This window comes from Coccinella septempunctata, chromosome 8, assembly GCF_907165205.1.
Source record: "Coccinella septempunctata chromosome 8, icCocSept1.1, whole genome shotgun sequence".
Taxonomy (NCBI): Eukaryota; Metazoa; Arthropoda; class Insecta; order Coleoptera; family Coccinellidae; genus Coccinella; species Coccinella septempunctata.
The window spans coordinates 16,392,601-16,420,144 of NC_058196.1; the positions used below are offsets into that span (position 1 = coordinate 16,392,601).

Here is a 27,544-nt window from a genome sequence, read left to right on the forward strand (position 1 = left end):
GGAATTTAGAATTTAGTGAGAAATATTTTCAAAATATCATGTGGCCCTTCTTCGCATCTTTTTAACTCGTAGAACAATATCTTGTATTTGTTCGCAATGTTTATGAAACTCCCTGTATACTGTTTTACTTCACTAAGATGAGCGGAACGAGAATAGTCGTCGTATGTTTACTGTAAGTGGTACGGTTCTCCATATCACTTAGATTTCAGTAATGAAGACTAATGGGTTCATACGCTACTTTTCCTAAGGCGAATTGGAGAAATTGTAGGCGTGAAATGACAATGCAGTCATTAACGCTTTTTGCCGATTTGTCACATGAGAAATACGCGTACAGAATTATCTGTTCGATAAATAGAGCGCGAGAATTTCACAAAGGTTGAATGGAGTTGATATAGAAGACAATGCTGATTTTCTTCTTTTCTGTTTGAACTGTTTTTCGATAATTGGGTTAATTCAACGCTTATCTAATGAATTATCTCGACAAGAATTGTTTAAAAGTTCAATTTCCTATTTTGTTAAACATAGCTCTTCCGGTCTCCCATTAAGGGCGGTGAGATTCAGGAGAATACATCGGCGTAGACTAGCAGGGGCAATGGTGTGTTAGTATACAGAAGATGGTGCAAATATTTATTTGCGTTCGAAAATATTGAAATCTCTTGCATCTTAATGAAAGAAATGTTGCGATCTACGGTTGAACTGTACCTAATCCCAATGCTTAATGAAGATTGTATTTTAAAAGTTATTAATTTTTTTTCGGTCTCACTGAGATTCAATACTTCAATTTTACGATATGATTTTTTTCTGTCTGAATGTAGAGTTTACTGAATAAAAAAAATATGCAGTTACACATATTATGGAAACTATGAATTTTGTTCATAGTATAAGCTGAAGTGAATATTCATTTCTTGTCATTGAACAACTGTAATCGAGCAAAGAAAAAGGAAAAAGAAATATAAACTATCCTAAAATAAGCACAATCCACGTTGTAGTTCATTCATTTTCATTAATACAGGATTATTCATCCTTATTGCCTATTAGAATCACAATTTTGAATTGATAATTCACGTGTTGGGGTTTTCGATAAAGAGCTTTTCCCCTAAAATATTTTGATACCCTGAAAACTTCCAGTTATACCGTTAACAGTCTGATACTTTTATTTCGAATATCATACCGCAATAAACCCTTTAGCTTATGAAGACTTTCAGAGTTATCAAGGGAATAGAGCAATTTCGAACTGTTCTGTTACCAAAATCCACAGAAGAAAGCTGAAAATTGATAAATAATTTGAACATTTCATGAGTCGTAAGGATATTCAACAATCATAACCAAGAAGATACAGCAAATCAGGTGCAGTTCAGTTCAAAACCGAATAGAAGGCTGATGACGTAAAAGGTGGCGATGTCAACCTCAATAACAAACTCGGTTCGTTAACATTGGCGTAACATAGACAACGGGTGAGGTTATATAGAAGATAATCTAAAATTGCGAGGAAACGTAATTTATCTTATGACTACATCATCGGAAGTGCTACAGATGCTATCACGATTTAGGCCTATGCGATTAATGATAATTTAAACCAATATGAGGGTTTAAAGTTTAAACTGTGGTTACCGATTATTTCTTAAGATCAAACATAGTTAATACACTAAGGATAATTTCACATATCGATTGGCTTAAACCTTCGGGAGGGTAGGTTTAAACTAGGTATCTAGAAGGGATTAAACCTCATATATTCTATGAAATTATAATATTTCCTACCTACTTCTATGAAATTGTTGTAGTTTCTTGTTTGTTTGGATCGAACAAATTGCGGTTAGCTTTGGTGTTTCGCTGTATTATCTCTCTGTATAAAAGTGAATGTAGAGTTCAAGACATTACTTAATTGGGTCTTGTGCAATATTTCATAATTTGTGGATAGATAATTGTGATGATGTTCCGTCTTCTTTGTTTCTTCACAATTCATCCCAATTAATACAGATATTTGAATCAGCCATATATAATAAGGCTCTCCTTGAAAAGTATTTGAAGTTCACATTAAACACAAAGCTTGTATTCAACTCCATATACTGAAACGTAGTGTGCACACACACTATAAATTTTTTTGCATACTACACATATTAAGGAGAATGTTAGGAACTGAAATACTGGAGTGGTTCATAAATAAAAAGATACATAAAAGGGAAAAAAATTATTAGTTTGAATTTTTTTTTTCTGAAATGCCACAAAACTTCGCATATTAATTCGGACTGAATTTCCTCCTGCCAGGCTTTTTCACTTGCATTTTTAACCGTATTCCACTGTAATTTGTTGCATTTTACGCGATTTATTTTTTATTTGGGTTTCCACCAGTCACAAAGAGTTCTAATAACCTAAAATTTTGGGAACTGCACTTCTTATTTTCTGCTTGAAAGTTTAAACCATAGTTTAACTTTAATCTAAGATTTCGTAATCTGAAGGTTAAACTATCATCAATCTTACGGGCCTTAGACCAGTCAGTGGATAAGAATGAAATTATTTAACATTCTTGTGAGGAATGGCCAAATTCTATGTGAGAAAATCTCATGTTTCTCAATAAAAACATAATTTTCAGCATCAACAGTGGCATGCGAGCGAGCACTGAATTTGATATTCTTCTTCTAAAAATTCCGAATTTCACCTCATTCATAAAAGGTTGAATGGCAATAAAAGTGAGTGTAGGAAGGCGAAAATATTATTATCTGGTGTTATTTGATGAGGTAGGATTATAATGGGTCAATGTTAGTCTATGACATACGATACTCGTAATTTATAAGCCGGATATGACTCCTCGTCCACTTCAACAAATTCTCAGTTGGGCTCTAGATTCTAATATCCCGTCTGTGTAGACATAATATGACCTGAGTTACCCATTTCTGGAGCATCAATTTATGTGAAATACATATTTCCAGGAAAAATTCGGGAGCCTTTTCCGCTCTGCAAAGTGATAGAAAATTGTTTCGTTTATAGCGCACCTTCCAATCAATTTTTCCCGAAGCGGATTCTTCAGTTTGTATGTCATTTTTCAGCCAAAGCTTTCTAAATCGTTTTTAGATCCCGCCTAAAACTATCCCTAGTTGCGCGCTAAATCCAAGGACCATTTACGTGTTGAAGATGATAATTTGTTGGCCATGCTCCAACTTTTCCCGGTATTGGATCGGATATTGTACATAAGAGCTTCATCGATTTTGGATTTGGTTCAACGTTTTCTTCATTCCGAACTGATACCATCAATATAATATACAGGGTAGTGTACGAATAAGAGTACAATTTCATGGTAAATAGATGGAAAACACAATCGAACAGAAATTAAATTTCAGAATGATTTATGCTGTTATAAAGTAGGTATATTAGCTCTAAATCCCAGGATTTCCGGATTCGAATCACGTGCAAGTCCCAAAAATATTTTATCCCATTTTGACGTTTAAAGACGACAATATTCAACACATGGTAACAAGGGTAAGTTAACGTTTATCCACTGAGGCCCGTTTGCACCAATCCCCTTTAAAAGGAGTACTTAACTAAGCCTCGTTTAAAGTTAAGGGACGCTTAATTTTATTCCCAGTTGCACGACTGTGGCTTAACTTAAGTAAGGGGCCCTTAAGTTTTTATATCTAGTGATATTTCAGTTTTTTATTTTGGTGCAACTTCATCCTAGTCCAATTAAGCCATTTCATTGGTTGGCCGGTTGCCGATGATCGTTGTCATTTCATTAACCTAACTTTATCGTCCTGTCGGTCAGTACCTAGTAAATTATTATATTATTATCAAACAGTAACAACTTTTTGTTGTTGAGGATTAATATTGATGATAATGATAATGAATGTCAAATAAAAGGTACCTAAGTTTATATAAGTACAACACTTTCTTTGTAAGGTCTTGTGTGAATTTGTTTTACTAATGTTGAAAAGGAATGTGAAGAAAATGTCCTTATTGCCCTTGTTACTACGAATACGGTGAATGATTGCCAAGCAAGTGGTGGTAATTTACGAAGGACACTCAACTTCTCAACAGAAGAAAAGAGTTTGTTGCTAACTATAGTATGATTTGTGACACCAAATTGAAAATTAAAAAACACTGATGGCATTACAATAAAGGCAAAAGGAAAGGCTTGGTATTCAGTAATGAATTCATTAAATTTTCAAAATCCATCAAAAATGTTAAGTTCTGCAGTCAGTTCAACAAATTATTTTAGGTAAACATTCATTTAACTCACTTGTTGTATAAATAACTAATAATAGATGCTTCACATATTTGTGTTGAGATCATTTAAAAAAAAAATCCGTTTCCAATAAAATTCAACGACTTATAACCATAATAATTGGAAGAAAAGCCTTAACTTGATGATAAGACGAACTTTCTCGAGAAACAGCCTCAATATTTCATTCTTCAGACACAGGAAAAAGTAGCTCGAGCTAAGCCCTTCAAAAGTCCTCCTTAATTTATGCTCGCACACTCTTCCGGGCGACTTCCCAGAATTTATAGTCTGCAATTTTGTTTGTATTGTGCACTGAGGTTGTATGCCTAGCGAATGCTTGAAGAATTTCTTGGACGTGGAAACATTCTTGGAACGAAAAGTTGAATTATGCATTCCAATCGCTAGTTTGTTAAGGTACAGAGGGGTGGTGAAAAGTTTTATATCTTTCTTCAGACGGTACATTACGAATAAGTAATAGATTGTTAAGTGAGGTTACGCACGATTGATTTAAGGTATTGATTAATTTTCAAAATGGTATGAATCTTCCACCTTATAAATGGTGCATAACCAACTCCTAAATTATACATTAAAAGTGGCGTGTCTAAAATAGAATTAGACCTATTCGAGCTCAACCATATTATTAGGAGTTGAAAATAATAATCACGTTTGATTTTTCTTCAATAATTGTTTTGATGAGAAAGACATTTGACATATTAAATTTTTTATGATTTCCTATTCATTTCTGAAGAAATAGTGTCTCTTGCAATATTTCGATACTGTCGATAGATACTCTTCTCGAAATACATAAATAAAAACTATTATAGTATCCTTTTTTTTTTGTTTTTTCAAAGTCTACATGGGTTCAAAAATCTTGCGAGGATAATCACATTACCGTATGTGATTATATAATATTTATAAACCTCTACTCTATAGAACCAATAAATAAAATAAACTCTGTATACTCGTCAACACTAGGGCTGTACCTGCAGAGCATGGTTTGTTTCGAAAAAAATGTATATACATATATAACCCTACTATATTTCAATGAGGTTTTGAGTCCTGAAGTCCTTTTCACTTATTTACACATATCTCCTTCCGCACGCCACTGCAGTCGCGGTATTTCCAGAGCAGAGCAATGTATCCAGAAAATGGCGAAGACATCCCGAGGTAATGACCTAGCAGTCTATCGCACATAAAAAATTCAAGGCCCCAACTATTGCTAAATTCGTAGCCAAATAATCATTTTCGGTTAATTATATTCACACCCTGTAGAACAAGAAGTGAACGGAAAAAATTCCATGGGTCAGTTATGTATAGATCAGAGATTGTGCTTCATAACACTGGCAAATCCAACATCGGCGAAAAGACGTCGAAATTTTGGATCGAATTTTTATAAAAAAATGATTTTCATGAAATGTTTAAATTTACAAAGCAACGCAGCCTATCTATCAATCCACTCAGCATCCAAAAAACCGTATCAGTCCCTCACAGTTGGGGAGCCGACGATGCTAAATCGGGATTACTCTAGGGTCATCGTGAAGACCTAGTGGGTTTTGAAGATTAGATGGTAGAAAGAAAATAGGTTCTATGATGTATGCACTTTCAGCGGTGGTGAAAGCGTCTGCAGCTTCACAAAGATGTAAAAAAAAATCAGGTGTACATACTCTAGTGTGCCAGATTTAGATACTGTATATGCCCTACGTATCTCTGATCATAAATTCATGTTGATCTGACAGTTTGCGTGGTGGGATTGTCCGTACGGGTTCTACATACCTACTCGGGCTTGTCAGATTTTCATACAGATGGTAAATATCGGTGTTGCAGACGGGTTGACCCATTAATCTGACACTAATCAGTGGGGTTTTCTCAATCTAACATTTTTAAGATGATAACAAGGCATTTTTCTTAATATCTCCCTTCATGTACCTTCTACTCGTTTCTGTATTCATTATGAAAGTTGTAGATAATAAAATTCTTTACAACTTTTGTCTGAAGCAATTTCACATACTTTCAACCGTTTTCGAGTTAGGATGAGGGCGAGGAGCTCACCAGCACATGTGAAAAACCTCTAATGTCTCTCTAATGAAAAAGTCTAATGTACGGGATGGGCAAAATTCGTTGTTTACTGAGGGAATGGCAAGAACTATAGCAGCTAGAAGAAAACGGATGAAACATTCTCGAGCTCTTTTTTCATGACTAATCCAAATCTGAAAACAGAAATGGCCTATCATTTTTAGATTTCGAGTTATAAAAAAAAATTGAGATTTTGACGATTCCGAAAAGTTCTCATAACTTTTTTGTCTTTGAAGTTGAACCTTCTTAGGCAATATCATACGTAGAATCTACTAACAAAAGATTTTTTTCCAATTCAAAAATAACAAATTCAATAAAAGTTTGCATTTAAAAAAATGAAATGATTCGAAATGAAAAAATATTTTCAGCTCATCAGTGGATTCTACGTAAAAAAGTGCCTGTAGAAGGTTCAAGTTTCAGATTTGTATCTTCAAGGACAAAAAAGTTATGAAAATTGTCAAACTCAAAAACGAAGTATCGTAGGAGGCTACGGTTTTCACCATTCTTTGTTTCTCCGAAAATGAGCTCGTTTTCTTCTAGCTGCTATAGTTCTGGAGATCCTCTCAGTAGACAACGAATTTTGCCCACCCTGTATATTCATCGCCATATATCTCAAAAACGTTCAAACGTAGAAAAAATTGCTTCGGACAAAATCTGTAGAAAATGTTATGCTCTACAACTTTTATATTGAATGCGAAATCAATTTGAAGCCCAGGAAAGGAGATAAAAAAATAAATATTTTTGTGATCTTCGTATCCAATTTCTATTGTTTCGGCTTGCTGAAAGTGTCAGATTATATTTTTTCCGTTATTCTTGAATCATTAGCATCAAAATGAGAAAAAAAGCCACCTCGCTCGGGAATGTACATGTGACGTTTTTGTTGCACGCTTAAATTATCAGATTAAGAGAATATATTTTTCCATATATAATTAACCAGACATATCTCAATCTAACACGCTCGAGTATGTATGAGGATCTTTTTTTTACTATTCTGACAGGCTATCCTAGACAATTCCCTCTATATACAGGTTTTATTATTGGTAGAGGGTCCAAGGTATCTCCCCTCATATTAATCTGACACGCTCGAGTTAATCCCGAATTTTCCTCTTGGGCTCCCCAACTATCTAGTATCCCCAAGTTGTCTGGATATCCCATGAATGAGAAACCCTGTATTATATTGATGTTTACGTTTTGATTTTGTACCAAAATCCATTCGACCTCTTACGTGAAAACACTCTACATCCTTAAGAAAATTATAATTTTTGTCATGTCCGATACCCAAATTTTTCAACAGAAATAATGAATCAAAATCAAAAAATCTCATACTTAAATCGAAATATTCATCCCGTCTCATTCCAGATGAAACGTTGAGGATGTCTTACAATGAGACCTGTTCCCTATATACATACACACTAACATCACAAGACGGCTTTTGTTTATCTTCAATTACCTCTCCGAGCTCGAGTCATTTAAACAGCGAATTTTTTCATGTGGACATTGAGCGGCAGAATTCAAAGCAAGAGCGAAAAAAATTAATTCAGTCACTCAGGGCCCATCCACTCCCCGTCTCAGAGTTTGAATCCGCAATATCCTTCGAATCTCTTTCTGTTTGTCTAAATATACTCATCTAAATCCAGATATTCAAGTCCACGCCTGCTTGCAGCCTCCAGAAATAAGTGTCTGAAAATGAGGATGAAATGGCGAAATATTCTCCAGAATAGAACTGATGCTACGATTCCGTTTTCGTCGTTTTTGATGCTGCTGCGAAAGAGTTTGCGTGAGTTAGAGTTGAAGAGTAATACCACTCCAAATTATGGTGAACGTTCTCTTTAAATATTTTTCGAACCTACACGCAGAACGTTTGTTGATATACCAGTAAATCAAAAATAGGGCGTATTTCAACTTTTATTATAGATATGCTGCTCCACTTTCAAAGAGAAAAGTTGAATCGATATCGCCGATACTTGTGGAGAATTCATAAGTTTTTTGCTACTATACGATTCTTGCTGTCACAAAAGCTTCTTCAGGTGGGTGGAGGTAATACGACATTAGAACATAGTGTACCTTGGCTCAATTCAGTTGAGTTATAAAAAAAGATTCTGTGAGAATCTGGTTTCATCCATAGTGTACAATAGTGTACAGTGTCATATTATAAGGTAACGCACCCTTGATATTTCTGCCCCCATTCAAAATCAGAAAAATGGACAAAGTCTTTGGTTCGTACATTTATATTCGGTTCGTTTCAATCAATTTGTTCAACCCTGTTAGCTTGATGAAAACAACCTCTAAAAATTTTAGATGGAGGGGGAAGTTGAGTGACACCTTGTTTTAAAGTAAATTCGATTGCCTTTTCGAAAATGCCATGCCATACACTTGATTTTTTGGTTAGCACCGAAAAGTAAAGGAAAAAGAAGAATAGCTACGATAGCAGAAATTTCAATTGTTTTTGCTATGAAAGATTTTAAAATTTTGTTCATTATTTTGTTAACAAAAATTAGGCCTATTTTCAAATTATGGCTTCACGCTTGGGAAAACTTCAACTTGAGTTTTTCGGCATGCTGTGCGTATCCTTACTTTCAATTCTTCTTCTATCTGGCTGGAGGGTTGTGTTCCATATACAACCGACTTTCCCCAGAGGAAAAAATCAAAAGGTGTCAAGTCTGGGAACCGTTGTGGCCATTCAATCGGCCCCTTTTCTATCAATCTATTCCTTCATGGCCCAATTTGAAAATATGTTATATCTTTGTATACAAAATAATGGGCAACATTATGAAAACCTATAAAGGATGAGTCTTTGACTCGTAGAAATATTTCAACAGTAGATTCTGGACCTCAGAAGAAATATTTTTTTCTTTACCATTTTTTTCCAAATCGGCTCGGTTTGAAAGATAGGGGCATAAAAAATGTTATTTTCAGTTCTATCCCAGAAACGGTTTTATCGAATGAGAGGATTTTTGAAATATAGTTTTTCATTCATTTGATGAATCTTTTTCGAACACAAGATATCATCCACGTATTCCAGTTTTCTCATCATGACTATTACGAACCATAAAAATACCAAAAAGTCACAGAACCCAACTCTTGAAACTATGGCCATTATCTAATGAATATTTGAACGTTTTGTGAAATAAAAGTATTCTTCATATTTTCTCGTATAATGCGCCGTTTTCGAGTAATTTGATGATCAAAAATAAAGAATATCTGTGTACTTTGGCTATATATTACAGATGTGTAGTGTCACAGATTTAGCAAGTTATTCTAAAGTAATTTTGTTTATCCAGGGTTAAATATTGACCCATTCTAATATAATAGGGCAATTGACAAAATGGGAACTCAAAAATTCAAACAAATGGAGTAATAATTCCAAAATTTTTGGTGAAATGACCAACAGTACAATGAATCTATGATCGAGAATGATATTAGAGATGATGAAAGCTTTTACAAAACGCTTGAAGTGTAGGAGAACATTTTTGATAATTCAAATAACATTCATCAATATACAGGGTGATTCATAACTATTGGAACATTGTTTGTTATTGGGCAGATTGTTTGGACCAAAATATGGCGATAGGACCAAATATACCTCAATAAAATATTGCTGTGGAAAAAGATAGAGGGCGTTAAAGTTGAATTTTTTATTTTCGTTTTTGCTAATAATTCCACTGTATATTTTTTCATCCGTTTTCAAGAAAAACACAATTGAACAGTTCAGAGCATCGGAAGGGGATTTGAAGTAACGATTTATTTATTTTATATATTTATTTCGAAGATAAAGCATAATGAAAAACAATGTAACATAAAAAGAATAAACTCAAATTAAATGTTCTACGTGGCCTCCCCCTACTTCTATTCCTTTTCTAATTCTTTTAATAAAAGGACTTTCGAACTTCGATGAAAATATTATTCTGTCCCCTTATAAAAAATTCAACTTTAACGCCCTCTATCTTTTTCCACAGAAATATTTTATTGAGGCATATTTGGTCCTATCGCCATATTTTGGTCTAAACAATCTGTCCTTAGCCTATGTCCCAATAGTTATGAATCACCCTGTATGATGTCGAAAGACTCAACACACAGATTTGCTCCTGACACAAACTCTCACATTAATTTTTCAGTTGATATTTTTTAGTTTATCGTCTTTTTTTATTTAATTTTTCACTCGATCTAAAGGCTATGTAGTGCAACTTCATCCTTTTATGAAGGAGCATCCGAATTAAGGAAAGTAGGGATCAAAGTGTGACTAATATATTTGGTGCGTCTTTAACAAGAACAATAGGACTTACGACACAATGCTGGTAATAATACGGCGACCAAGGCGCTATAATAATGGCACACCCATGTATGTGAAAAACATCAATTACAGACATGGCTGGAGATGGGTACTAGGTATGTAGTAATGTTGCTATTGGAATTAGATGTAGAGATTGAAGAGTTAGTCTTGCATGTCGAAGTTTTCTATATCCAAATCACGAACTATAAAAAATGGTTCTACTTCATCCTTTGTATTATTTTCAACAAGCAGCTTGGAAAAATCTATCCCCTGAATTTGAAAGGAATTCAGTAAAATTGAATTTTTGATAATTCCAAAGAAGCCGCTTGCGGTTTGATCAGATGAATCATTTCTAAATTAGTAGTTTCCTTGAATGTTTCGATTAGCTTGTCTGAGGTATGCTTATTGGGCCATTCTTCCTACCATGAAGAATGTCGGGTGAAGATTTCCTACATTTTCAACAATCTCAATGACTAGGATATTTTTTTTTTTGGTGTGGCAGGGGGAAAATCTGCAAGTCAGACGAACCACCCTCTCCTGAGGGGGAACAAGTGTGGGGATTGTCATTCTCCTGAGCTCGAGACCCACTAAAAACCCTTAACTGCTTCTTGAATATTGGTTCCGGGCATTTGCCTATATACCGTTCATCTCTTAGTCGGTTTTCTTTATTGGATTAATCAAAACGTTTCAGTTCTTATTTCAATATCTTTTTATTGATCTCTTGGTCTCCTTCGGTAAATTCGCATTCTCCTTTTGTCTTCCTCTGGGTCGTAGTCCACTAGTCTCCTGAGTTCTTGATTCGGATGGTTTTTCGCTGTTTCGAATAATTTCTCTGCTTTTCTGTTCATGAATTCCGTTATGGTTTCCCATTTTAGGTCCCTATAAATCAGTCTATTCCTGACAAACCAAGGTGCATCGATTGCACATCGTAGCAGCTTGTTTTCAGTGGCCTGAATTCTTTTGTTATGGCTCTTTACCGCGAAACCTCAGGCAACTGATCCATAAGTCAGTTGAGGCCTAGCAACGGCTTTGATTATCTTCAATTTTGTCTCTCTCGACATGTGGCTTCTTCTTCCTATCAGAGGGTAGAGTCTATTCATCGCTGCTTTCGTTCTGTCGATTGCTTGTTTGATATGACTTTTCCAAGTAAGTCCTTTGTCAAGTGTTATTCCCAAATATTTGGCTTCATTTTTCCAGTCGATTTCTTCGCCGTCAACTTCTAGATTCGTCGTGGGTGGCAGTCTTCTCTTCTCCAGTAATATTGCTTGGCTCTTTTGTCCATTGAGCTTGATTTTCCACTTTATGCACCAGTCATTCGTTTTGTCAATCGTTTCTTGTAGAAATCGTTCTATTACTTCTAGGTTGCGGTGTCGACTCGCTATGCCTGTGTTGTCAGCATATAACGTTAGCATGGTTCTTGGATTCTTCGGAATATCGTAAATGTATATGTTGTTCAGAAGTGGCCCAAGTACTGATCCTTGGGGTACTCCAGCCTCTATATCTCTTGCACTTTCACGTAAAATCTTCAATTTTTGAGATAATTCCTGATCAACTTGCATATTTTGACCGAATATCCAGCACATCTCATCTTATATATTAATCCTTCATGCCATACTCTGTCGAATGCTCTGGCGACGTCTAGTAAAACAAGACCTGTAGCATGTTTATTTTGGAATCCCTCTGTAATGTATTCTGTGAGCCTTAGTAATTGTTGCTCTGTTGAATGCTCTCTTCTGAATCCGAACTGTTCTGGTCTCAATATCAGACAGAGAATGTGGTCATTACTTGATGTAGCTCCTCCCTACTATCAATGAAATATCCAAGACTATTCAAATAAAGTGTTCCCAAATAGGTAGGTACATAAGGCGTGGTGAGAAAATTTATCGGCCTGCACGCTCTCCTTATAATTAAAAATTACCTAAATCCCTGCAGTTTCTTTCTTTGGAGTCATTCGATAACCTTGGTGTATCGTGAGAGAGAACGGAGAAGTGGAGACTTTGGAGGAATTTTCTAATTCATTCTTCCAGTTGTTTTGACAGGACGATCTTGCATTTATTGAAGGATATTTTGGGAAGGAAGCTGTATAAATAAGTATATATTTTTTGTGATGCAGAACAATTTTTATCATCAAACAATAATTATAGCATGTGTATCAGATACAGTTTCAACAGAGGTTAACGTAAAAGGGGTACCATACAATTTGGTGTAAGATACAAGAGCTTAGGGGAAAACACCAGTGAATACCCTTTCTCCCCATGAGTTTAGTGGATTGTATAAGATAAAAGTGTTCATAAAATAAGCTGAAATATTTCATTTTGAAAGGCATCTAGCACTGCGAGAAATGATCCTCCAAATTAACAGAAAATTTCATCTGAAAAAAACAGAAGCATGAAAAGGTGAGATAATAAATTAACTTCTATATGTCAGATTGACCTAAAATTCAGAACCCAATTCAAAAAATACTCGGAAGTCCTAAAACCATCCTGAAATTTATATGAAACCAAATAGGGCTCTCAACTGAATTCCATCCTGTTCTTATACGATTCAGAATAGGTACACCATAGTTTCCTAAAAAAGGTTCACGGACTTAAGTCTGGGAATCGTATTTTGTGGAATATAGGACAGAATTGGAAATGTGTCGGGAAAGGAGTGAAATTTATTTCAGGAATTCATAACTGCAGTCTGTCTATACAAATATGGGGTGGTGCAATGGTGCAATGTTTGAAAGAACTGTTAACCATTGTATAGGCGAAGATCTAATAGCTACAGTAATAATTATCATAGAAAGATTCAGATGTGCATCGGTTTTTTGTATTTGAGCACTGTTAACCCAAATGGGGCAATAATATTCAGCAACTGAAAAAACCAAAGCCAGGCCTGGCGTTCGAAGAGTAGTTGCATCAGCACCCCATGAAGTGACAGCTAGTTTATGCAGGATATTATTCCTAGTTTTCAACTCCCAAATGTGCTTTGAAAATCCGCGAGGAATCCAGCTTAGCTTGTAGATATTTTGGATTGAAGTTATGTTCCAAAAAAGAATTAACGAAAACTTCTCTCAATTTTCTGAATTTTTGATGATTATTCGAATGGAGACACAAAACCATACTCAAAGAAGTACATATATGAAAAAAAGACATGTTCAACTTTTTCCTCTTATAGCCTCATGCCTGTATTTTTTTCGATCAATCATTATCGCTAGCTCCTATTCAGTGAAAAAGTTGGCATGAAAAGAAGTAGTTGAATGCTTATTGTTGTACTGATGATAACTTCACTATAAACAGCCATATGCATATTGTTAATTGACGCTCAAAATTCGTTAAAATTCTTCAAGAATCCTTTCGTACGAAGCATCGGGTTTCTTTCTTCAACAATGCAATCTTTCAAACAAACTTATCGAATGAATAACCGAATGGAATGTCTTATTGTATACCGGCGCGATTGTTAAGTAAGAATAATTACTTCCATAAAATACGTCGATGTTGGCAGCTCTATAATTCTGAGAATCAGTTTAACGTTAAAATTAACGGGAGAGACAGAAAGCTAGTAGATAGGTACTCAATTTCAGCATAATTTGGGGCTGTCCAAGAACGGTTCAGATATGTGTTATTACTGTCATCGTACCAAGTGATATACGAATAATTGCAGAGTGATACTTTGGTTTGGCTTTAGGAAGTGGTGATACTTTTTCCTCAGTAGGTTTTTTCTGTTTTAATTACTACAAATTGAGTTCTTTGATGAAACTGAACTATGAATTTTCAATATATATACTTACTTATAACAGAAATTTAGCTTTACTTCTTTATGTTTTGTTCATAATCTGACCGAATACTTAAAAAGAAGGCTGAGAATTTTGAACGAAGATTAAGTCATTCATTAACTCAAAAAACTCGTAATGAAAATTGAGAGACAAAGTTGTATGAAAAAAATTGGAGATTCGTACGCGCAAACCCTATGGTCTGGAGTGATCCACGCTGGAAGCACTGTATTATATTGTAAATACAGAGTTCAAATTGTGATAACATAAGGCCAATTTAAACAAAACGGTAAAAAGTATAGAACCAAGTTCTTTTACAGCAATGTAAATTGAATGAATATTGAAATTATAGCTCTTATAGCAATATAAATCGAATGAATTTCGAAATTACAGCTTTTATAGCAATATAAATTAAATGAATATTGAAATTATAGCTTTTATAGCAATATAAATTGAATGAATATTGAAATAGTTACGCATGTCATTAATTCACTCAAGGCTGCATCTGCTTCATCATCGAATTAGTTGATATTTTTCTAATATTTAATTGTCAGGTGGAGTGGCAGTAATCGGATTTTTTGAAAGAAATCGATTCCTCTCTTAACGAGCAGAAATTGTGGGAACTGCTTTATACTTCAAAGCCCTCCTGCTGTCTACTCCATGCTTCTGGTGCGAATTGCACCTAAAATTTCATGAATTAGTATAAAACTAATTGAAATCAATGAAACAACTTCCATCACAAAAACAAGAATAATCGGTAGGCCTTCAATTATGTCTTATCATATTAATCATCCGCTGTTTTCTCCCCAAATGATCCTTAAGGAAATGCTTCCTTAAAAAGCCTTTTTGGCAGAATCAAGAACTGCAATCGATTGTGGCAAATCCTGGTATTATCTATGAAAAACAAATACAAGAATGTATTCTTTTAATAAGAGACATGCATGTCCATTAATTATTTATACATTGAAAAGAAAATAATACCTCATTGTTTCTGAAGAAACAAGGACTATGAATGCAGTGTTTTTCAGTTGTTTTTTAACATCCTGTATAATTTCCGGATGCCATCAAGGTTCTTTTATGTACATATTTGAAAGTGAATAATTATTAAGTGAAGACCTAAAAGTGACAATAATGTCTAGCAATTTTGTTGTTTCCAAAAAAATGTTCAAATTTTTCTCTTTGTTATAGGCAAGGGGATGAACGAGGGTGTCGTCCCCAAAGGGGTCACGCCAGACTCCGACTGTAACAGCAACCATCCCAATTCGGCCAGTTTCTTATCTGTTTCTTCTCAAGATGTTGACTTCGTACAAGACAACTCGGACTATCAATGGTTTCTCGATTATGGGTAAGTTTGTATCTTTTCAAAATAATTTTTAGATCCTGAATCCTGAAAATTCCCTGCGAATAAATAACTGCCGATATAGAATTTGCACGGTAAAACTTCTTGAAATTTCATGGAAATTATAAGACTAAAATGAAGTTTAGGTTCTCTAAAACTTGCCGAGGGTGTAAGAGGGATGAGAAAACATTTGAAAATATTTCACTAGTATGTATAATATAAAAGGAACATTACTAAAGATGCTATCTTTAGGCATCCACCTCACAACTAACAGCTGCTACAAAAAAAGAAAGTCATACGTATCATAACAGCAACACGCTTAGTGTACAGAATGTGCTCTTCAATACTCATATACTGCCTGATTTTGTCGGGCAAGAATTCACCCCCAGCACACTCAACCTGACTTTCGGGAAAATTATGCGAAGTGAAAAAAAAATCGAAATATTTCAATCTCGACACTAAAAAATGCATTCTATACAGGTTGAGTCGTTGACTTATACATGTACGTGATTCAACAAAAGATTCCTGATTTGAGAAAAAAACACGTCTTCCTATCACCATTTTTTCTAATATGACACGGTTGAAACTTTTTAAAATCCGAAAAAAAATTATAATTTTCAGTTAGTTATTGTCTGAATAAAGTTTTTCATATATGTATATGTGATGTGTGATGAATCTTTTCCTAACCTAAAATTCCACCCACATATTCTTGTTTTTTCATTATTACCATTAGATACTTACCATAAAAATACCAGAAATTCAAAGAACCTAACCGCATCATTTTGGAAAATAGGAGTATTCTTCATTTTTTCTCCTATAATATGCCATTTTCTAGCAATTTGATATTCACAAATTATAAAAAACTATAATTTTATCATAATTATTCTTGAAACATTATAGATGTGTATTATATACAAATTTAGCTTTTTATTCTGAATGGAATTTTGTTGTCATTATAATACTCTGTGTTTATCAACTTCGCAAACAAGAACGTTTAAACGTTCAGAAACAATATCATTTATTACTCGATTTACGATATGAAATGAAAGGTTAGATGGGTTATGTTTGAATCTGGTAACTCTTATAAGAAATGAAATAAATGATTACAAATTGAATCTGATTACCAAAGCTAAAATGGGTAGTTGCAGGTTATTTATTATCGAAAATTAATTATACGAGTATACAAATCAGGAGAAGAATATTCAAATTTATAGCCAATGAAATTTAGGTAACCTATTCATTGTATTATAATTACTACTTCATTGAACAAATTGAATGAAAAAGTGAATTCGTGTTTGTTTATCCGATATATCTTATTTCGTGGGGCAAAATGGTATGTATATTCAGTGCTTGAAAACACTTCTGTGTCAGGTTGCCCGGGGTGGCATAGCTCATTATGATAATTTAAAAAGGTTATCTATCCTTTTATCTAAGCCGAATCGTGAAGGAAAAATGAAGAAGAACCAGAATCTACTATTGAAATATATTTACAAGTCGAAGTCTCACCCTGTATCGACTACAATGTCTTAAGAACGCTGCATGAACCACATTACATAACAGTTGGTTCTTAATTATTCTGCTACAGCTAAGAAAAGGGTTCAAAGCCAACGGTGATGTAATGGTGGCTTTATGCAGGCGTTCTCACTGGCGAGCAGCAACAGCACCGGCCATATAAATACTATAAATTTTCCGAGGTTCTTTTTTTAGCCTGTTTTGGTAATCAAAATTTCATTATTTCGAAATAATTTCTCCTGTCCCTGTAATTTGAAATTCTCCTCACAATCCTACAACTCAAGGTGCAAAACGTTGACATAATACATAATGAAAATTTGCACTTTCAAAAGTGGGAATGCAAATGTTCAGAGTCCCCTAACCAACTGAAAACAGTTTTATTTTCTGGTAATTTTACAATAAATTTCGGTACCTACACATTAGTACAAAGCTCCAGAGTAAAAAAGTGAAAAATTCTAATTTGAGGGGAATTCATAGTCAAAACGATTTCAACCCTTACAACTTACTCAAGACTCAATTGTATAGATTTTCGCCTTTCTTTCTCGGGAATATTATTATCATTTAACTTTGCTTGAAATAAAATTTTTCGGTGAATTCAGGGGTGCACCAATTTTATTCTAAGAGTTGACTTCTTCGAAAACGAATGGATATCTTTTGGAAACAACTTGCATGTTATTTAAAAGAAAAAACGCTGTAATGATATTCACTAGAATCTCAGTTCAATAAAAAGATTGCAAAGGTTGGCAATATTTTGCAAATCAAATGATAAGATGATGGATTAATGTTCAGAGAATGTCAACCGTATTGTTTCTTAATCAAGATAGCCGCATTTCGAATCCACAGACCGCAAACCCAAATATTACAATCACTGGGTTCATCAAGGATCAGTTCTAGTTTCTGGTCCTCTTCTGATTGAAATTTTTATTGGTCGCTGTTTCAGATATCGAGATGGAGGAACGAATCACCACACTAGCCTTCTCTCACTTCCTGAATCTTACGAAGCCGGAGATCTCAACTATTACGATGCCTTCTCTAAAAACATGGACGCCAATTTGGCGGAAGCCGATATGGAAAGTTTCAGGACCGAAGACATACACGCCCTCCTCACCAATTTACCGCCAATGTGTACTGACCATCTAAGTCAAGAGGTGAGATGCGTTACTTATTTTCCTAACATATGCGGGAAAGTCTAGACTTTCTGCACGCAACTATTATTCGAACAGGCAGTAGCGTGCGGAAAAGAGTTGGGAATATCTTTTTTTTCTAGGACGCGACGTTTTCTTTCTCCATTCTACTTACACTAATTTCAGTTTCTAAAATATAATTTCTTCGCACCAATGAGGGAAATGGTTTTTTTCTCCACAAGCGCTTGAAATATTTTACGAAATATATTGAATTTGATTTGATTAATTCATATATGGTAATTCTGCATGGTCCATGCATGGCCATCTTCAACATTTGCATTTGCGTGCGGGAAAGTGACTCTTTGCAACTTGAAATTCGTACGGGAAAAGGGTTTAACTCGCACACTTGTAGAAAATAGTTAATTTCTTGACACTTTCCGCCTGCTATTTCTTTCCCGCACGCATTTGGGAAAGTGACTCTTTACAACTTGACATGCTTAAAAAATCATTTTCGTGCAATAGTCAGGAAGAGTGAAACTTTGAAAAATAAAATGATAATTTTTTTCTCGAAAAATTGACAAAAAAAGATGATTGATACCAGATCATGGTATCCAATATTTCTGAATATATTTTTTTTTTAATTACTGGAAATGCCTATTTTTCTGGCCAAATTGATAACCAGATTGTGGTGGGCCCTACTTTTAATACAGAGTGATTTCTGACCAAAAACCCATAGGTTAGGAGGTATTAGAAACCCATATGAGGAGTCAGTAATTCGCACTCACATCTCTTATGCTTTACTAGTTTCTTAGATATTGGGTGTTTCCTGAAAATCAGAGAATATTCAAACCCATTTAATTTCCAAACTGCTGAACTGATTTTGATGATATTTTTGTCTTTGGGACTCTCAAAAGGATTCGAAAACGAAAGGAAAAAACAGGACCGTGCGATAAATTTTTTTCCTCCAGGACCAAAACATTTTTTTCTCACTTTCGTGAAGACAAGAAAACATAAACGAATTAGTTCAGATGCATAACATCCGCAGATAATTAAATCAACAAATCTAAATCCAACTAACAAACTACCATCGCTCGAAGTATTACCAGAAATTTCACATCGTCGACAAAGAGTAGATGCTGACCATGGTTTCGATCTTATTTGACCTCGTCAGGGCAACAACACTCCTTCGTCAACGAAATGCTATGAAAATACTATCGAAATCAATAATCAATTGGAAGTGCACAAATTTTCTGTATAGAAATCTCTATCCCTGTATAGAAATCCCTATCCCTATATGATTTCATTGATATTTAAAGCTATGAGTATGACTGAGGTGCTAAAAAATTCTATCAATGTAAAAGACCGTTTCTGAGGAATCCTTTAGATGTTCAGATATCAAAAACACCACTTTGTATATGATTCACATTTTGCTCATTAACATATTCGTGAAGAAGAGAAAAAATCCTGTCTAGGTACAGTGGATCAGCAATATCATCATTCGATTTTATTCCACAATTCATCCTTTTTAAATTAAGTACATATTTCCAAAGAATGTTTATCTTCCTTTACGAAACTAAATATGTCAATTAACTTCCGATAAATATCTTGATTTACTAGAAAAACTCTGTTAGGCCGTACAAATCTCGAAAAGAGTACTGACAAACGTCAAAGTTTGTTTACATTTCGCAGCGCCCTCAACGGTAATTGGATTCGCGAATCGCGAATTACCCTCCGCCAGATGGGTCATTGGTCAGAAATCATTCTGTATAAGTTGATAGAAAATTGATCACGATTGTTTTCAAACATTCATTTTTTTATGGTTTACGTTCCTTGATGGTTAACTTCAAATTGTTATTACATAACAAACAACTTTCTTTCAATCATAAAATAAATTTATCGATTACTTTTCTGGTGTATTCTAAGCCATTTCTTCCTATATTAAATCCATTGTGTAATGAATAATCGCCGCAATTCAGGCTTGAAGCTGTGAACTTAAACTTGAGAACAATCCAAAACAACCGATCTAAAATATACCTGTCCCTCCCATCGCGAAGCAGATACTCGATACTTTCAGTTTCTTGCCAACTATTTTCACGGATTCTCGGAAAAAATTCGCGAGAAATTGTTGTCGTGTTGTTCGCGATGGAAAAGAGTGACGCTAACATCTGAAGATGCCTTTGGGACAAATTGCCCGAAGGAACATGTCAACTCTGTGTACCTACTCGCTTGTTCAACGTTTTCTGTGCTTCTCGAGTGTGGTTCGAATTTTTTGTGATTCAGTTCCGTTGTCTCGACGACTGTATTTCGCTACTATGTTATTAGTTTTTTAAAGCTTGCTTATTAATATCGGACGTCCTGCTCTAGTTGACTTTGAGTCGTTAAAATGAAGTAATTTGTAAGTTTATTAAGGGACAATGAACTCTGGAAAGCAATTTTTAATTTTGAACTAAGTGAATCTCATGAACAAATTCTTATCGTTTCATCAACTGTTAGATTAATTTTATTTTCAACATTCATCTATGGTTACAGAAAAGATAATATCAAATAAACAGAACTGTTATTACATAAATTACTCATAATAATAGTTGATACGATATCAAGACTATGAACTTTCTCAGATATTTTTGTATTCGTTAGGACAGGCGATACTTCTTTCTCATCATATTGTTCAACCTCTGACAGAGTGTATTCTCTAAATTTGCACTTTTTGCTAAAATATTCGTGAAAACATGGAACTCCTGCTGTTCAAAAACGTAGGTAACTTGGTAAAATGTTTGAGACTCGAAATTATTGATCATATCGATGATTTTGAAAAAATAAATTGAAGAAAAACGCATTTTATTGCCAGAAAATGAGGCCATTAATAATCGAATGACGGGTTTCCGCGTTTTCATTTCGATTGTGTGTTGAAGAAATATTCATTTCATTCCAGACTGTATACAGTTTGCTAAGATTGGGACTTGTGCTGAGGGATTGAAAATAATAAATGCCATCAACGTTCTTCGGAATCTAAAAATTTGAAAATGTGAGCAATGAGCTGAAATAATCAGTATACAGGGTAAGAACTGAACTGCTCCACATGAGTTAGGAATATTGACTTAAATTGAAAAAAAAATAAAGTTAAAATAAGATTTTTGTGATGAAAATTCATATTAATATCATTTCAAGTTGCAAATTAATTTTAGCCTGTAGGTCTGCAGCGTATTTTTATTCCCAGAGAATTCAAGCATTTTAAGACTATCAATACAATGTATGGCCTCCACGGGCATCAATAACAACTTGACATCTTCTTTGCATACTACACACGAGGTTGTTGAACATTTCTTGAGGAATTTGGTTCCATAAACGGGGCAGAAGCTCTCTCAGATCATTTAAGGATTCTGGGGTGTGTTGATGATTATCTAATCTTCTTTGGAGCATATCCCATTGATGTTCTATGCAATTAAAATCTGGTGAGTGCGGAGGTATTGGTAAATGTGGAATACCAAGCTCCTCGCGCGCATTCTCAACTATGGCTGCACGGTGCGGTCTAGCGTTATCGTCTAGAAATTAAAAAGTTTCAGCAATAGCAGCGTGAAAATTTGGCACAACATTGTCAATGACATGCTCCCTATAGTGTAAGGCGGTCATATTCCCAGGACAAATGTGTAGATCTGTGCGCCCGTTGAAACATATTCCGGCTCATACCATAACACTACCCCCTCGGAATGGATGGACTTCTTGATCATAGCGACGATTACGGGGTATGCGTGGAATTGTCCATACCCTTATTCTTCGAGAATCTGAAAATCGTCCATATCTGGATTCATCAGTGAAAAGGACACTACGCCATTGATCGTTCCAATTGATATGTTGCCTTGCCCATTCCAGTCTTTGACGCTTATGGTCACGTGTTAATGGAACTCCTCTTAATGGACGTCTAGAACATAGATTCACCTCTCTGAAACGTCGTCTGATGGTTTCGATGGAAACTTGGACCCCATCTGCATTATGAAGAGTATTCCGTAGCATTCTACATGTAGATGAAGGGTTTCATCTCGCCGAAACGGTGATGAAACGATCCTGAGCAGGTGTTGTTTTTCGTCGCCCACCAAGCCTTGGTCTTACCAACACGGAACCTGTCTTCCTGAACCTATTCCAAAGTCGAGATATCACACTTTGGCTGACTTGGAGTCTTTCCGCTACAACAACCTGAGTTAGGCCATCCTGTAGCATTCCGATAGCCCTATTAGCCTCAGCGTTTGTTTATTTACGTCAAGGCATTTTCAGAAAACTCGTTTCAAATCGAAGCCGTTGATAAACTGACTTCATTTCAAAATAAGAACATTCATGAAGCATATGCAAAGAACCAAACTTCAGAAAAAAGGCGACCAGATTGACGAAATGTCTCATACTGATTTTTATTGGATCGATTCAAGTTGTTATTGAGTTTTAAAGGACTTTACAGCGATTTTCTCGAAGATTACCTATACTTTTAAAAACGATTGAATACGATATCCCTAACTCTTGTGGAGCAATTCATTCTAACAAAAACCGTTAAAAATAAAGGGTGGCTTAAATTACAAAAAAGTAGTACACCAGTATAATCGCTATATAGGATTATGATACACACCGAATTTCGTGTAGTTATCTCCAAAAACAAATAAGTTATGAAGAAGAAATGATAATCTTGATTTTCAATTTTTTCGAGATATCTCATGAACCATCAGAGATATTTGGGAACTGTTTACACCCACCCACTCATCCTTGAATAACGCAACTTTTTCGTAATTTAAGCTACCCTGTATTTCTAACGGTTTTCGATATCCCTGTTGTCCCCCTCTAAATAGTTCTAACCCTGTATATGAGTATATTATGATCCAAATTTAAATTTTTGTTGATCTCAATATGTAGTAAAGTACAACTTTTATTCAATGATTTCTTTTAAGTAGAATGGCCTTACAGTGAGTATATTGCAGTTTTCACAAAAGTTGCTAAAACATGTCTTCTATGCACTGAGGACGACAAGCTTAAGAGTTACAAGATTAGATAGGTCATTCGTCATTCGATGCAAAATTATATGCTCTTCAACTTTGAATACCGTAATGTTTTCCATAAGATGCGTCGTTTGCAAGATATGAACAGAAAACGGGAAAAAGTCCGAACATTTTGAGCTTTTCCGCGAGTTTCGACCTGAGCCGGTTCTGATACGAGCGGCAATCTTCAGATTCGTATTCAGCACCCGAACACGCATTTAATTCCGTTTAAAAACCCCCTACCGAAATTCCACCCTTCGAAAATTTCGATTCGCCAAATCTTTAACACCAAAATGATGTGCAATCTTGATGCTTCGCTTCTATTTCAACCCCCCGTTTATTCCTAAACTCATCCGTTTTTAATATTACAGAACCACCGCCAAGGAGAGTGCTACGCCAGCGTATCGGGATCGATGATGGCCAAGTTCGATTTCGACAGCTCCATAAGCCCCCACAGCAGCTCGCAGGGCGAAGATTCAACGTCCATGTCCATCTGCAAGTCCGAGTTGCTCTTCAGCCCCGTGAGGGAGGTCCCGGTTCCGGGGGCGAACTACAGCGTAGATTCTCTCGATTGCGACTTCCAAGACATGATGCTGACGTGCCAGGCGAACAAGGACAATTACACCATAGCCTTCGAAGGGTCCCTGACAATGTACTCGGAGGAATCTGAGTTCAATGGAACGGGTAAGTTTCGCTAGGGGTGGCATGTTTGACAGGACGATGATGGGAAGGAACGTTCAAGGGTTAAGGAAAGTTTCGGTCCATTGTTTGAGTTTGTCTCGTATGAAGACTCATATTATATGGAAATGTTGGGTAAAGTTACTCAAGGCATCGTGAAATGGTGTATCCTTTCCTATGTTTAAACTACGGAATAATAAGTTTTCATTAATGGTAATGAATCTCTTAAGGATAAAACTACAAGCGTTTTCCCCACTAATCACGAACAAAATGATCGAATGTTTCTTCAATTATGACTATGAATAATTGGAATCGGACTGTGAAACTCAAATCATCTCAGAGTTTACAGTATTTTAGATATAAATACTTTTATTTGCGTCTTTGTTCTTAGGTAAATACGTTATCATTCTGCGCAAATGCTCGTGATTTTTGAATTTTGAGCCGAAAATGAGCTCAAATGTAGAAGATGAGCTTAATAGTGGGTTGATATTGATGTATTTGTATACATGTGATGATTGTATTTCGTGGCCAAATTTAATGGTGCCTGCTTTTCAATACTACTCTAACTGCCAAAAATTCTTAAAGCTTGCAGTCGATTTATTGTTTTTTCAATAATTTCTTTCAACATTCTAGTTTGATCCAAATAATATATAGGGTGTCTACGAAGGGCTAGAAGGGCCACATAATATTTTAAAAATATTTTTCGTTAAATTCCGACTTCAATTCCGAATTTAACAAAATTCCGACTTCAATTCCGAATTTAACAAAATTCCGACTTCAATAATAATAATAATAATCTCGGAATTTCCTGACTTGAAACTCGGAATTTAACAAAATACCGTTTTTAATCTCGGAATTTCATTGAATTCCGAATTTGGTGAAATTCTGACTTAATTCAGACTAGATGCACAGGGTGTTCTGCGACGACATTATTATTTCTGTACATACAGAAGGATTGATGAAAGGTTTTGGTTTCGTAATACGATGTATTTCTTTTTAAATGAATACAGAAATTCATTCATATTGATGAATATGAATGTTATTTATTGAAGATGTTCTTTGATGTTATTATTCAACTCACCTTCCATGTGAAGACCATAACAACTTTATGAAAATCTTATACAGGCTGTTTTTTGACGGCTTCGGTCATTTCTCGATACACAGAATGTTTGATAAAAAACTAGTTTTCGATATGTAGGCACAGGATAGTATCAAAATCGATAAGGAATGTTATGTACGCATGGTTCTTGGATAATATTCTGTTTTCTTTAATAAAGAGGTAATTACAAGCAAGCTTTATATTGTTCCAATTATTTGGTTTCGACTTCTTCATGAAAAAAACGCAAAAAATATATCGAAGTCATTATTGATACATAAAATCTATATATTGGCATAGCCAGTTTTTTTTTGTGGAGGGTCCTGGGGAGCCCTTGACTTCATGATTCCTCAAAAAGATCTACCTAACGACAATTTTTTTCAATAAAATACATTAAGTTATTAAACAGGGTTAGAACTATTTAGAGGGGGACTACAGGGATATGGAAAACCGTTAGAAATACAGGGTATCTTAAATTACGAAAAAGTTGCGTTATTCAAGGATGAGTGGGCGGGTGTAAACCGTTTCCAAATATCTCTGATGGTTCCTGAGTTATCTCGAAAAAACTGAAAATCAAGATTATCATTTTTTTTCATAACTCATTTGTTTTTCGAGATAACTACACGAAATTCGGTGTGTAGTCATAATCCTATATAGCGATTATACTAGTGTACTACTTTTTTTAAATTTAAGCAACCCTTTATTTTCAACGGTTGTCGATATTCCTATAGTCAGCAAATACTTCTAACCCTGTATATATAAAAGCTAAGTGAATTTGGGGTACCCCAAGGAAGTATTTTAGGGGTATTACTATTCCTAATAATGATAAACGACCTTGACGATGTATCTGACAAGGTGGAGGGCGTAGAGCTGACAAATTTTGCTGATGATACTAACTTCTTAGTTGCAGACAATGACATCAATAACACAAAAACTAAATGCATTCAAAATAGCAGGAGATACAAAATTTTTGGGAATCATAATTGACTAGTTTCTGAAATAGTCAACACGTATTGAATATAAACTCAAACAAACTAAATCAGGTGTGCTCTGTTTTGAGGGTAGTAAGTAATTATTTGGAACGAAATGTAAAGAAAATCTTATGCAAACTATGAAACAATTGTTAGATATAGAATAATTTTTTGGGGTATTAGTTCATCTGTGAAATCTGTCTTTTAAATCAAAAACGTGTAATTAGACTGCTACTCAATATGAAGTTTAGAGAAAAAATTTAGAGGAAAATTCAAGGAATTAGGGATATATCCATGAATGTCTCTTATTTCTAAATAAAAACAAAATTAAATTTTTAATTATTAATACAAACATGATATACACAACAAGATCTGTAAACATTAATTACCCACAGCATAGACTATCTATGTCTGAGAAAAATCCATCATACATGTGCATAAGAATATTCATTATGTTACCCAGAAATCTAAAAATAATAGACAACTATGAACAATTCAAGTACAAATCCAAAACGTTCTTAATCAACTTAGAGCCATATTTACTCTCTGAATATTTTGTATAATTTAAGTATTGTGACACTATTTCCTTTCATGTCTTCTTGAATGATCTCCTGTATGAAAAGCGTATCTGAAATAAAGATTATATCTATCTATCTATCAAATTTATTGAAAAACAACGTGTTTATTTTGTGAAACATGAATCCTTTCATGAATATCTCAATAGGTATATCTGGAAATGAACCAAGTCATCAGAGAGCAGACTACATTAGATTTTCTAACCGTTGTAATGACCTCTTCATGAAGGAAATCTGAAGGAACTAAAAAAAACACCCAGTTTACATAATATTCCTTTTCCATTGAGATATCCTCAAGAGCATCTTGTACATGTTAAAAACAAGATTTTTCATAAAACATCCGGAATATACCTAAAAAAAAAGATACATGTCGTTGTGGAACACCCTGTCATTTCATTGATATGATCTTTCATAAAAGAAACCTCAAATAATATCAAAGAACGCCCTGTGTATATAACCATAAATTTATCATGAATGTGGGAACTTCTAGTATGATATGAATATGAATATTTCTATAAAAGCAAACTGTATTTCGGGAACTGATCGACGTCGTCATAGAACACCCTCTAAAAAGTCGAAACTAAATAAAATTCCGACTTCAAAGTAAGAATATGACGAAAAATATTTTTTATTCTATGTGGCCCTTCTACGCCTTCGTAGGTGCCACTCGAAATCCGTCCATCGAAAATCTTTCTAGAGAATACATATTAAATATCTCAATGGATACTGGTTATGTTACGAGCAAGGAGCAGCGTGTATTGATGGAAAATTATTTTATATACCTAGCCTTAGAGTTATTGAATATTGAAGTAATACATTGTTTCTCAGCAGATAACTGACAAGTTCGAAAGTATTTTTTTGAAATTTCATACCCACTTGTTCAACAATTAGACATCTTATGTTCATACTGTCTTCTCATATATT

The 27,544-nt window shown here is 34.7% G+C and overlaps 1 protein-coding gene across 5 annotated transcripts in view; it reads left to right on the top strand.

Annotated features, from left to right (window-relative positions):
* The window catches only part of LOC123319421, a 125,105-nt gene that overhangs the window by 84,171 nt on the left and 13,390 nt on the right, over window positions 1-27,544 (top strand). For 4 of the 5 annotated variants that reach the window (XM_044906384.1, XM_044906381.1, XM_044906382.1 and 1 more), the window contains 3 exons: window positions 15,499-15,655; window positions 18,102-18,309; window positions 23,672-23,984. In XM_044906384.1, coding sequence (XP_044762319.1) covers window positions 15,499-15,655; window positions 18,102-18,309; window positions 23,672-23,984 — 678 coding nt within the window. Of the gene's footprint in view, window positions 1-10,608; window positions 10,673-15,498; window positions 15,656-18,101; window positions 18,310-23,671; window positions 23,985-27,544 lie in introns of those variants that run through there. The other variant, XM_044906383.1, reaches the window with a different exon arrangement.